Source organism: Plasmodium inui (assembly GCF_000524495.1).
Source record: "Plasmodium inui San Antonio 1 unplaced genomic scaffold supercont1.33, whole genome shotgun sequence".
Classification (NCBI taxonomy): Eukaryota; Apicomplexa; class Aconoidasida; order Haemosporida; family Plasmodiidae; genus Plasmodium; species Plasmodium inui.
Window position 1 is genome coordinate 50,340 of NW_008481867.1, and position 11,547 is coordinate 61,886.

Here is an 11,547-nt window from a genome sequence, read left to right on the forward strand (position 1 = left end):
CGGCTATCCGGATTCGCAGTTTCATTATCCGGGTTCGCAGTTTCATTATCCGGGTTCGCAGCGTCATTATCCGGGTTCGCAGCGTCATTATCCGGGTTCGCAGCGTCATTATCCGGATTTGCACCGTCATTATCCGGGTTCGCAGCGTAATCATCCGGGTTCACGGCGCTCTCATTCGCCTCGGCAACTCCCTTGTCGCCGTCGTCATCTGAGCCGTGCTCGGTCCGATTCTTCGGCTGCTTCCGCTTGTCCTTCCGCTTCTCTTTCCGTTTGTCCTTTCGCTTCCCCTTTCCCTTGGCCTTCTTCGCCCCCCCCCCTTCCCGACTGCCAACCCGATTGTTCCTCAGATAAGAAGCATCAGCATCCAGCTCAATCGCACTGACCATTTTCTTTATAATATTTTCATCCTTTAAATAATTCTGCCCCAAACTTCTCTTTGGCTTGAATTCCCTGGATGGTATTTTAGTCCTCAGTATGTTCTGATCCTCACCCGGTTGTTGCAGGGGGTATATGGTGATCCCTTCGAAGGTTCTGCCGATGAATTTGTTTTCTTCTTCATCGTGGATTTCCCACTTATGGGAGGAGGAGTCCTGCACTTCATCATTTTGGCTCGGTTCTTCGGAAAACGGGGGGTTATGCGGTGTGAGATTGTTAAGTCTACCTCGATTTGTTCGCCCTCCTTTTTGTGGCGAACCGTGTGATGGCCACTCCGCGTGAATGTACTGAACCAGGATTTTTCTCCTTCTCCGCGTGTTACCTACGGTTGCGAAACCGCAACGTCGTTTCAGCGTGTGCGTCTGTGCATGGTTGACCTCTTTAAAAAGGAAACTCTTTATTTTGAAGAAAATGACGAGGCAAATGGTGAGTTTAATTCCCTGTTTATTCATTCATTCGTGCGTTGGTGCATCTGTCCCTTCGTCAGTTTATCCGTTCATGTTTTTTTTTTTTTTTTCTTTTTTTCTGCATCTCTCGCTGTCCCTTTGCACGGTGTGGACACCGGGGGTGCTCTGTTAGCGAGTGGCGAGGTGAGTTGCCATTATTCTCCTTCTGAGGTGGATCCCAGTCAGTAGCTTAATCGGCCAATAGGCATCAGGCAGTGGGTGAAAATGGGATTCCCTAGCTTCGGATCCAACGTTTTAACAGCCTCTGCCAAATGAGGGCATTATAAACCGGTTACCCCTCCAAATGAGCGGGAGGGAAAAATTCCGGCCAGGTGAGGAAGTTCCTCTTTTTTTGGCGATTAACCGATGAAGCGTCGGGAAAGTATCCGACGGGGAATTTCTTTTTCTCCAGAAAGGTATAAAGTGGTGTGGGTTTTCCAAAACCACGGAAGTATATATTTAATTAGCAGCGCAGTGCATAAGTATAACGTAACAGTGACCCGCATAGGGTAACGTGGGCCTGCTTAAAAGTGGCATATACTTCTTTGCGTGCTCGCCTTCGCACTGCGGTGTTCTATGTATGCCGAAAGGATGAAGCACTAAGCAGGGAGAAGAAATCCGACTGGAAAAAGGGGAAGCGGAAGGTCACCATTTTACATTTGCTAACATTAGTATCCCTTCTTCTTCCTTTTTTTTTTGCGTTATTCTGGGAGAACAATTTGCCTAGCTTTTTCTCGATTTTTGGCTAGCTGTAGCCCCCATTTCACATACACTGTTCAGGTGAAAGGCAAAAGAAAAAAAAAGAAGAAAAACGAAGCAAAGCAAAGCGGATCTAATGACAGGAGACATTTTTAAGCATCTTTTTCAAACAAAGGCGCATAACCCACCGATTTTTTCACCCATTTGTGAGTAATTCTGCATAAAGAAAGGGGGGAAGTTCTTTCCAGATCAGGCGGCCTCGGTGATTCTTTCCACCCTGCGCGCATTTAAGGCGGTCTCCATCATTGGGCATGAGGAGCAACGTGGAACCAAGATAGAGCAAATAAATGGCGCAGACAGAGAGGGAGAGCAGCTTTGCCATTTTACAGCCGGTGGAGGCGGAGCCCATGTCCGTCTTGGATCACGTAAACGACATCATCGCGAAGAAGAGGAGGGAGAAGAAGAACAAAAAGGAACAGTTAAACGAGTGGGGTAATATGAAAAGGAAGGAAAAAACGGACGAGTTAAAGCTACAGTGGAAATTAATACAACATGAGAATTTGGCTGAAAAGAATGAATACCATAAGGTTAAGAAGGATGAGAAGATGCCCCAGTTTTTTCAAGTGGCAACCTTAGTGAATGGGAACGATAAGATAAAAGTAGGAGCCGGACAGGAATCGCAGTCGTTACATACGTCGAACCGGCGCCAGAAGAAATGCCTGTCCGCTTTGCAGCAATTGGAGAGGGACAAAGATATGAAGGACTGGTGCGTGAAGAGGTACACAAAAATTCAGAGGGAGAAGAATATCGGCGGGAAGTCTTTCGTACGGAAGCAGCGAAGGCAGCTGTTAAGAATGAAGAAGTCCTAGCTGGGCCGGTTTTGCACGGTTATCACCAGGAAGGGGTGGCAAGTAGGATAATTTTTCTAGGCCACGTGGATTCTCCCTGGTGAAGATCGCGCCGAGAGCAGCAGAATATGATGACCTTGTTTTAGTGATTATGACTCATGTGGGGAGGTTGTTTATGTCCCCTGGTTTGCTCCCATTTTGTTGTCATTTTTTTGTTCTCCTACCCATTATGGGATATCTTACACGCCTACGTTTTTTTTTTTTTTTTTGGCGAAACTGTTAATATTAAAATTTTTACTTTGTTATTTTGTTTTTTTATTTTTTGGTGGTGTCCCTTTTTTTTCGGTGCCTCTGTCAGGAGGCAGAAAAAGTTCCGTTTTCAGCGGCAGCGTGGAAAAAAGGCGGTGTAAAGAAGGCGATGGAATGAACGCGGTGGAAAAGACACGGTGGAATGAAGGCGATGGCTAAACGGGGTGCCGTTCTCGTAAAGCGGGGCGGAAGCACAAAAATGGTACAAAAGGCGGCGCGAGCATGTCTCAGAGAAGTTTCAAACTGCCGTTAATCACCGCGTTAGCGCTATACGGGTATGCCGCTCCTGGTTATGCCGCTTCTCTGGCTAAACCTCGTATAGGTCGACACCGAAGTTCTTCAGCGTGTCGACGAAAATCTGGATGACGCGCTGGGTAGTGGCCCGCTCCGTAAAATTCGGGTGTGTAATCGCGTTGATGATGTTGACGTGCTTGTCAACGAAGACGTAGAGCTCCGAGAGGGTCGGGAAGTAGGTCTTAAATTTGTCAATATTTTTGATGAAATCGATGAAGTATTTGAAGGACATGTTATTCTCGAGGAAGAGTTGCGTGACGTGGCTGTTAAGGTAATACTTGATATTCTGGAATCGGAAAGAAGCGGCGTCTTCATTGTTGGTGTCCATGAAATTTGCTATAGTTCCACTGATGACACGGTAGGAGGAGTTACCTTCATCGGATGGTGCTTTCACTTTGCGAACTTGTTCGAAGAATGGCTGTAGATTGTTCACTATATCATCGACGTTTATGTAGAAGTCTTTGTAGCCCATGTGGAAGAGATAGGAGGATGGCATCTTGGACATAACATTTCGCATGACAAATTTGGAGATCTCCGTGATGAAGTATCTGATTTTGAAAGATTCTACTCGCAGCTGATTCTGATCCATTTTTTCACTCTCTGGAATGAATTCTTTAATAAAGTCAACGAAGAGATTCTCCTCATTTATGTGGTAGTCCAAATTTATTTGGTTATCCTGTACCGTCTGTGGCAGCTGAATGAACGGGGTCTGCAGAATGTTTAGCATCTTCTGCTCAGGGGAGAACTCCTCCTCACTGATGTAATTTCCAAAATCTTGGCAGTCAACCGTATCGTCATAGTAGTAGAAGTTAAAGAGGCAAGGGAAGAGCTTCGACAGGAAGTGTATATATCTTTGATACTTGCGTCCAAGCTGTATATTCAGTTGCTGTTGCACGTGGTCGTTGGTGAATTTGAACGGAGCAACAGAATAATCAAGAAGGACCTTCACAAAGAGAAAGTACAAATCGTTAATCGGCTGCGTAACATGGATCTTCTGAAATGTGTCGTAAAGATATTTGTACAACTTCAGGTAATACAGATCATCTGCCTTCTCGATAATCGTCTTCTTTAGCATGTAAAATTTTGGGAAGACTAATTTATTTTTTTTCATGAAATTTCTAAATTTTTCATTTACTTCATCAAAGGAGAATTGCTCATTGATCAGAATCTGGAGTAGCATTTTAAATGATTTCTCGTCTATGACATCTTTCAAGTCGAGGGTCTCACGGTAGTTCATTTTTTTGTTAACATGATCATATTTGACTCTCCTATTGAAGATAAGTTTTGCCTCCTTAAGTTCCGGTTCTTCAATGAGCATCAACTCGTATTTTCCATCCCGGACGTTTTTATTCTTGGTGAAGAAATAATTCAATTTGAAGAAAGTTTCGATTTTGTTTTCGCTTTCTAATTCTAAGTAGACCCCGTTGTCATTCAGGAAGGACCTGCAGTGATTAAACAGATCGATCAGAAGCTTTTCCGTTACTTCGGGGAAGTCCGTCTCGAAGAAGTTAACAACGTGGGAGCGTAAGTAATGCGGAAGAGAATTCACGAAGTGGTGGAAAATCTTCAATGCATCTAACTTGAACGGTCTGCTATACGAGAGTAGGTTCGCCGGGGCGTATCGCTCTAGATACGGTTTCGTGTTGGTGCAATATAAAAGGAAGTTCAGCTTATTTAGAATGTTATGGAAGAGGGAAATCAGCTCCAGATCGCTATCCTGGATGAGAGGCTCCATCTGGATGTCGAAGTAGGACACTGTGTGGTAGGATATTCTCGCTAAGAAGGAGTAGGCCAATTTGGAAAGCATCGCACGAGTGTTATCATCAAATAGGCTGTGCGAAAAGTATCTTTCGACGACCGAACGGACCTTCTCGTAAGTGAAGAACTCCTTATTATTGCGATTTAATAAGTACCTCCATATGTATACTAACGATTGGACACGTCCGTATTTGAATCGTCGCATTTTCTCATGGAACAGCTGATGCAGCTTAGTGTCATTTGTGATGGAAAAGATCTCCTTAAAATCGAAGGTGGAGAATTTGTCCAGACAGGAGAAATTTACTTTTATGGGATACTCGTTCATCAGGTTACGCAGGTCTGGATTGACGAAATAGAAGAATAATGTCATCATGTTGTCGAAATCACCATTATCGTAATCATGGGACCGCATTTTTAAGTTTTCCGTTTCTTCCGGTTTGTACTTATGCACGTGGTAGTACTTGGATGTGAAATTCCAAGTACTGAATGTCGCAACCTTGGCGAAGATATAATCCACGAATTCGTCTAGACCCTTCTTCACTCCGCTCAGAAACTCTGTTGCGAATTGGGCGTTCTCCTTCTTAAACGCTTCGTACAAAGTGGGGTTTCCGTCCAAGCTCTGCTGAACTGCTAGCAGCAACTCATGCAGCTTCGCATCGTAGGACAACGCGGGGAACACATCATTCAGTTGGAGGAAGCGCATCACGTGTTTCTTCATTTCGTCCTTAATTTCGATTTTTTTATAGTAACTTTTTAAAATGCTCAGGTAGGTCATCACTCTGGATTTTCGGTCCCTTTTCTGTATGTCGTCCATCTTGACCTGCACCCCGAGGAGATCCAAAAAGGTTAAAAGGTAGATGCTCAGCGTGTCCTGCTTCACGAAGAAGACATTCGAATTGTCCAGAATCTTTTCGCTCAACGTTATGATATCCCGCACGTTAATCGCGTTGGGAGTAGCCTGCAGATATTTCAGCACTTCCAGAATGGCATCGTAACTGATGTTGCTCGCTTTTAGGTAGTCGGCGGCTGTTTGGAGGATGGCGGGGAGGTGCGCTTCATCACTGGTTGATCCCCCATTTGACATAAAGCCCAAATGGGTGAGGTAATTCTTAAGACTCCCCTTCGTGATGTGCCCATCTGCAGTCAACAGATTCAATTGCTGGAGTTCCTCCTTATTGAACAGCGTCATGGGTGGGCCCGTAATCTCCTCGATGTTATACACCTTCACGTGCATGTAATCCTTGAACGTGTCGAGCTTCCCCGTTTCGACGAGTTTTTCTTTTACAATTTTGTCTACAAGGTAGACATCCTTAATTTCTTTCAACTTGTATGGAAAGGTCTGTTCTTTCTTCACGACACGTAGGTACTTATGTTTGTCGGCGGCTTCCCCCCATGCGAATCCCCAGGATCCTCCCCATATGTCTCCTCCGTACTGGAGTAACACTGGCTCTTGCAAAGCGAGCCTGGCTCTATTTTTTATGAACTCTTCTAATTGTAGTCTGGACTTCTTCTCCGCATCGTAGGAGTTATTATATACCATTTCGGATCTTTCAATGTACTTTTTCAGGATGGCTAGATACCATAGGACTTTATCGGAGGTATACTTGTAATGGGCACTGAACTGTATTGCTCTGTTCTTTGTATCCGTGAGAACCTTCCCTAGAGAGTTCAACTCTTTGTATCTCTTTACCAGTGCCGTTTGTGCTAGTTGGCTTTCTCTACCTTCATGTTTAATTCCGCCACTTTGGAAAAAATCTGGGTTTATCAAAATGTAACTGAAGTCTTCTATAGGTGTTCCGTTTCGTAGAGCATGAATCGTATTCTTCAAATGGGCGATGTTTCTCTTAAGGTAAGTCAGCGCATCTGGCTGCTTCACCCCCTCTTCCTTCTTCACCAACTGTCTATACGTTTTTAACTCCTTTCGGAAGCTTTCTAAATTGTCTGCAAACATCTTTGCGTTTCTGTCCATCTGAGCGGAGAATTTCTCATCGAGGTTCTTCTCATAAGTGGGTAACCTCAAGTAGTCCTCCGTCTTGATGATGTGATATTTGTAGAAGAGCATATCCTTATTAAACGTCTCAATCAATTTGGTGAGTGCATTATTTTCGATATCCGTTTCGATCATAATTTCGATCATAAAGGTCTCTAAATTTTTTTTCTCCTGCTTTTTAACAAGTTCTGGGAGGAGTAATTTTACCGTTTCTGGTGGATCCTTCTCACTATCGCTGATGACGAAGTTTAGGTCCTTCATGAAGACGTCCCTCTTGATGTAGAGCTTTTCCAACTTCTCTTCTTCATTCTGTATGTTGGTGAGTATCTCTCTCAGTTTTGCCCTCTTTTTGTCATTCTTTGCGTTGAGAACTGCGTTGTGCTCCATTTTGTAGATCTTGTCCCCTATTTGTACGTCCAATTCGAGGTGCTTCTTCTTTCTCTTCAGTGCATGGAGGAGAAACCTGCTCTCACGAATGTCGTAATTGATTTGTTCTATATCGCTGATCAGCTCTTTGGTGATACTCTCTATTTTGATATACTCCCCTGCGTCGTTGTCCGAAAGGGACACCAGTGTATCGGTGAAGTATCTGCAGTCTCTGTACTCTTTGACGACTTCGAAGCGGAAGAACCTGAATCGTTTTTCTAAACTGTCTATAGCATCGATTTTTTTCAGTACCTCTTCGTACCTCTCGGAAATGGATTCAAAATGGGTTCTAAGTGCAGCGGCAGCCGTTTTATTTTTTTCGATTCTCTGTTTTATTTTAGCAATCTGGGCGTTAAGCTCCTCTTTCTTCGCTTTCCCGTCCGGAGTTTCGTCATCCTTGTAGTGGGCCAAATTCCCCTCGAGAAGTTTCAAATCATTTGGGTAATTTAAATTTTGCCTCACAATCTGGAACACCCTCTTCTTCATTTTTAGTTTCTCATTTGTGATGGACTCCAAATCGATTTGGACATCGACGTGCACATTATTGTAAAGGTCTGCGTAGATTTGCTCAATTCGGTTAAGGACATGTTGGCGAATGATTTGAAGCTCCTTCCTAACTATCAGATCTTTCTCCTCCCAGTGTAGTTTGATATGCTTCCTAAAAGCTATGTCCATGTTTTTCGAAATGATCCTCCTAGCATTAATGTACTCTACTTTGAAAGATTCCTTTTTGTGGGTATAAATATCCTTGAACGTCTTGATATATTTTGCCTCATCGTAACTAGGTGCTAGATCCTGCATGACTCGGACAGCGTACATGAGGGCCTCTCTAAATTCTTGCAGTATCGTTTTTTTCCTGACCCCGAGGGTGATTCTAAATTTTCCATAGAATCTTTTCCCCATTTCGATCATGAGGTCCTCTTGGTACTTTTTAAAACTGTGCCTAAGATCTCCTGAGATCATGTTATACAGCCCGTCTTCATTTTTTGTCATCATTTTGTCCAATTGTGTATCAATGTGTTCCTTATACTCGAGGATGTTTTTTTTTTTACTTTCTTCATTCTTCACTTTGGCGCTTAAGTCGTCCAAAAGCTTATCGTTCTCTTCCATTACTTTGTCTTTCACCTTGGCATAATCAGGGGCTTGTTTCTGGGCGAACTTCCTGTACACTTGCTTCAGTTTTCTTTCAATTTCGGCTACTTCTCGGAACGCATCATCCAGTCCTTTTTCGTAGGCATTTTTTATTTGTTCATTTAAGAATCCAAGAGCACTGGTGTAGTAAAAGGATTGTGGGGTGTCGTTTTGATATATGGAGGGTTTTCCGCCGCGGGCTAGTAATGCTGCTTCTCGATTCCGTCTCTCATATTCCCTGTCTTCTGCAAGTTCTTCTTCATATTTTTGTTCATATTTCGCATCGTCCTCTGGTTCCGTTCTTGCTTCTTCTGCTTCCAACTGCTGGGTCTCCAATTCGTGTTTCTTCTCCGTCTCTGCGATTTCGTCTGCTTCCGCTTTTTTTCTCCTTGCCTCTTCTTCGTTCTTCTTTATCGCATATGCCTTTCTTTCTTTGATCAGTTCCGCTTCGACGATCTGTCTCAGTTCATTGTATCTGCCTTTTTCCCGTGCGTATATATCTGCGTGGTTTTCATCCGCGGTGGCTTCCTCCTCCGCCTCCTTGGCTTCTTTCGACTCTTCATCGTCCTCGTCATCGGGGACGTCGTCGTCATCGTCGTCGTCATCGCTGCTGTCATCGCTGCCGTCATCTCCTGCGATGCTGACTAGCTTCTCCTCGCTGAGGACGCGCCCGCGGGGCTTCTCCTCCACTTGGGACATGGATAGGAAAGATGAGGACGGCACCGATGGGGCCGAACCCACGCGGAAGAGCGCCAGAACTTCGTTCAGAAATTTGTCCAGCGTGTCCACCTTCTTAGAATCCTTGTGGTCAAGTAGAATCTTCTTCATATTGGCGTCTCCTTGGAAAAAGTTCACTACCATGTGGTACGTGTTGTAAAAGAGAGCAACTCCATATTTCATGCTTAAGAAATCGTAGGTGCTTCCCAGATTGGGGTAGATTTTCTCAACCCATGGAGTCATGGCTAGCACTTTGTCCAAATTCTGAGCATTCGGGAGGTCCCCTTGTGAGCTGCTCATACGGTAGAAGTGTTTCAGGATGTCTCGATAGATAGACTCCACGATGAATAAAAGATCGTTGTTCTCCATCAAGAGGAAGTAGCTATTTCGGGTCTTGGTGGGATAACTAGGCATTAGGAATATGTTAATCTTTTGAAGAAGATACGCAATGATGGTAGCTCCGATCCGGGGGGAGATATCCACCCCTGTGATGTTTACCAGGTTTGTCACGAAATCGATTATGTCATTTTCAGTGCAGTTCAGGATGGAATTTCTGGAAAAAAGATGATGAATTAGTTTGAGATCTAGAACCCGTAGATTCGATTCTGTTAGAAAATCCTTAATCGCTTTCTCTATTTTGTAGACACTTAATTTGTCCTTGGCAGTAGATGCGTACTTGATGCTGGAGGTGACATTCTTAAAAGTACCCCTGTCTTTGTGGTTATTACTGGAGAGGAAAAAAAAGTCATTCATAAAGACATCCAAAGAAAAAGAACCCACATCGTAACTATAATCGTAGAAGCTGAACCCGGAGACAAGGATATAGTTCTTCAAGGTGTCGTGAATAGTTTTGTAAGCCTGCTTAATGAATAGCTGCAGATCCATCTTGGGGACGTTATTTATTTTGTAAATTTTTTGCACTCCTATTTCTTCATCCCTCCTAAACAGTATATGTAAGGCAGTCAAGAAGGAGGAGTAATCTTTCATGTCTACATTGTGGACAACTTTGGGCGTCTTATCATCTGCTGTCTGTCCTAATTCGTCACCATACGATGGAGATTTACTGTAAAATCGTTCGTAACCCATCTGGATGTTTTTACACATATCTTTATCTTCCTTATAGTGGACAATTTCTGTCACTTTGTACACGGTGCTTTTTTCCTTTCCAAATAAGAACACATTCGTGTTTTTTTCCTTTTGTTCGCTGCTCCACTGTGTTTCCTTCGGGATACTGAATGCTTCTTCTGTGGTTTTTTTCTCCTTTTCGATAATCACGTTAGTGTTTGTTGGAACCATAATTCCTGTGTCTTCGTCCATAACCATCTGTATCGTGTCGTCTGCCACCCCTGAAGGGGGACTCTCTCCTGGGAGAGGAGATACTGGGATTTCGCCTTCTGGTACTACCGGGTGACACTCCAGTGGAATCATGGGTTCTAACTCATTCTCTGGCATGGGAAAAACAGACTCCGTTTTTTCCTCCTCTATGGGGGTAATGTCCACATTATTGTGCAGGTAGTAGATCTTCCCTTTGTACTTATAGATAAGGTAGGGGGGAACTAATTGGATGGCATCTTCCAAGGTGTCTGGAATGTTTTCAGCGATAATTTTTGTCTCCTTCAGGTACTTGATTATCTGATCGAAGTTTAGGCCTTTCCGACATTTCGCTAGCCCGCATAGCAGGCACAGGAAGGGTGCACACAGCGAGATCCTCATGGTGCCCTATTGTCAGTGGTTCGGCCGTTTGCGTTTTGCTTTTTTTTTCTGCCGGGTCGTGCCCGGTGTGCGTCTCAGGGGGCGCAACGAATACGGAGCAGGCACGTAGCAAGAGTGTGGCAAAGACGTAGCAACGATGTAGCAACGGCGCAGCAACGGCGCAGCAAAGACGCTGGTGCGCACGCTTATATGAATGACTTCAAACGCGGCGATCACTGCGGGATTGCTCTCACGTGGTATGGCTTGCGCAGCCGAAGGCGAGCCCCCTCATGGGTGCTCCTCCTGTTGGAAGGCGTCGCAGTGGTGAAGCTTTAACATAAATTTATGCAAGCATACATGTGGGTAGGAAGTGGGTTCAGATAAGTATACACCTCTTCATGCAAGCATGCATGTGTTTGGGTGAGCGTGTCTTCCCCCTTTCAAATGCAGCAGGTGGCATGTGGGGGTCGTTGCAAAGAGTTACGAGAAGAAGGAAGAAAAAAAAAAAAAATTGCAAATGGGGGTACTCAAAGAAGGGGTAGAATTCGTTGTATGCGCGGTTTTGGATCATACCCAGAGGGGTGCAAAAAATGGACGCGTTTTTTGTTATCTCATTTTTAGGTAGAGATGCATGAGTGGCTGGAACCGTCTACAAGAAGAGCCGCTGCTCTTCTCTTCATACGACTTAGACACATGTGTTTACAGTTGATGATGCGCGCGCTTGGGGGAAGTTCCGGCCGAAGGCGTGAAGATACAGCCAGGTATCTTTCCCTGGCCCCTGTGTTGGCACTTTTCGGTCTGT

At 44.3% G+C, this 11,547-nt stretch overlaps 3 protein-coding genes across 3 annotated transcripts in view; 1 reads left to right on the forward strand and 2 right to left on the reverse strand.

Annotated features, from left to right (window-relative positions):
- C922_04976 (hypothetical protein) overlaps positions 1 to 887 on the reverse strand; it is a gene marked incomplete at both ends in the record, with an annotated part of 1,683 nt that extends 796 nt beyond the window's left edge. Inside the window, one exon of the mRNA XM_008820550.1 lies at positions 125 to 887. Within this exon, the coding sequence (XP_008818772.1) occupies positions 125 to 887 (763 nt within the window). The remainder of the gene's footprint in view (positions 1 to 124) is intronic.
- Positions 888 to 1,927: 1,040 nt separating this feature from the next.
- C922_04977 (hypothetical protein) lies at positions 1,928 to 2,449 on the forward strand (the record flags this gene model as incomplete). The annotated part of the gene is made up of 1 exon (XM_008820551.1): positions 1,928 to 2,449. One exon carries the CDS (start codon positions 1,928 to 1,930, stop codon positions 2,447 to 2,449), a length of 522 nt encoding a protein of 173 aa, XP_008818773.1.
- A 595-nt stretch (positions 2,450 to 3,044) lies between these two features.
- Positions 3,045 to 10,766, reverse strand: C922_04978 (hypothetical protein; the record flags this gene model as incomplete). The annotated part of the gene is made up of 1 exon (XM_008820552.1): positions 3,045 to 10,766. The coding sequence occupies one exon, from the start codon at positions 10,764 to 10,766 to the stop codon at positions 3,045 to 3,047; it is 7,722 nt and encodes a 2,573-aa protein (XP_008818774.1).
- Positions 10,767 to 11,547: the final 781 nt, after the last annotated feature.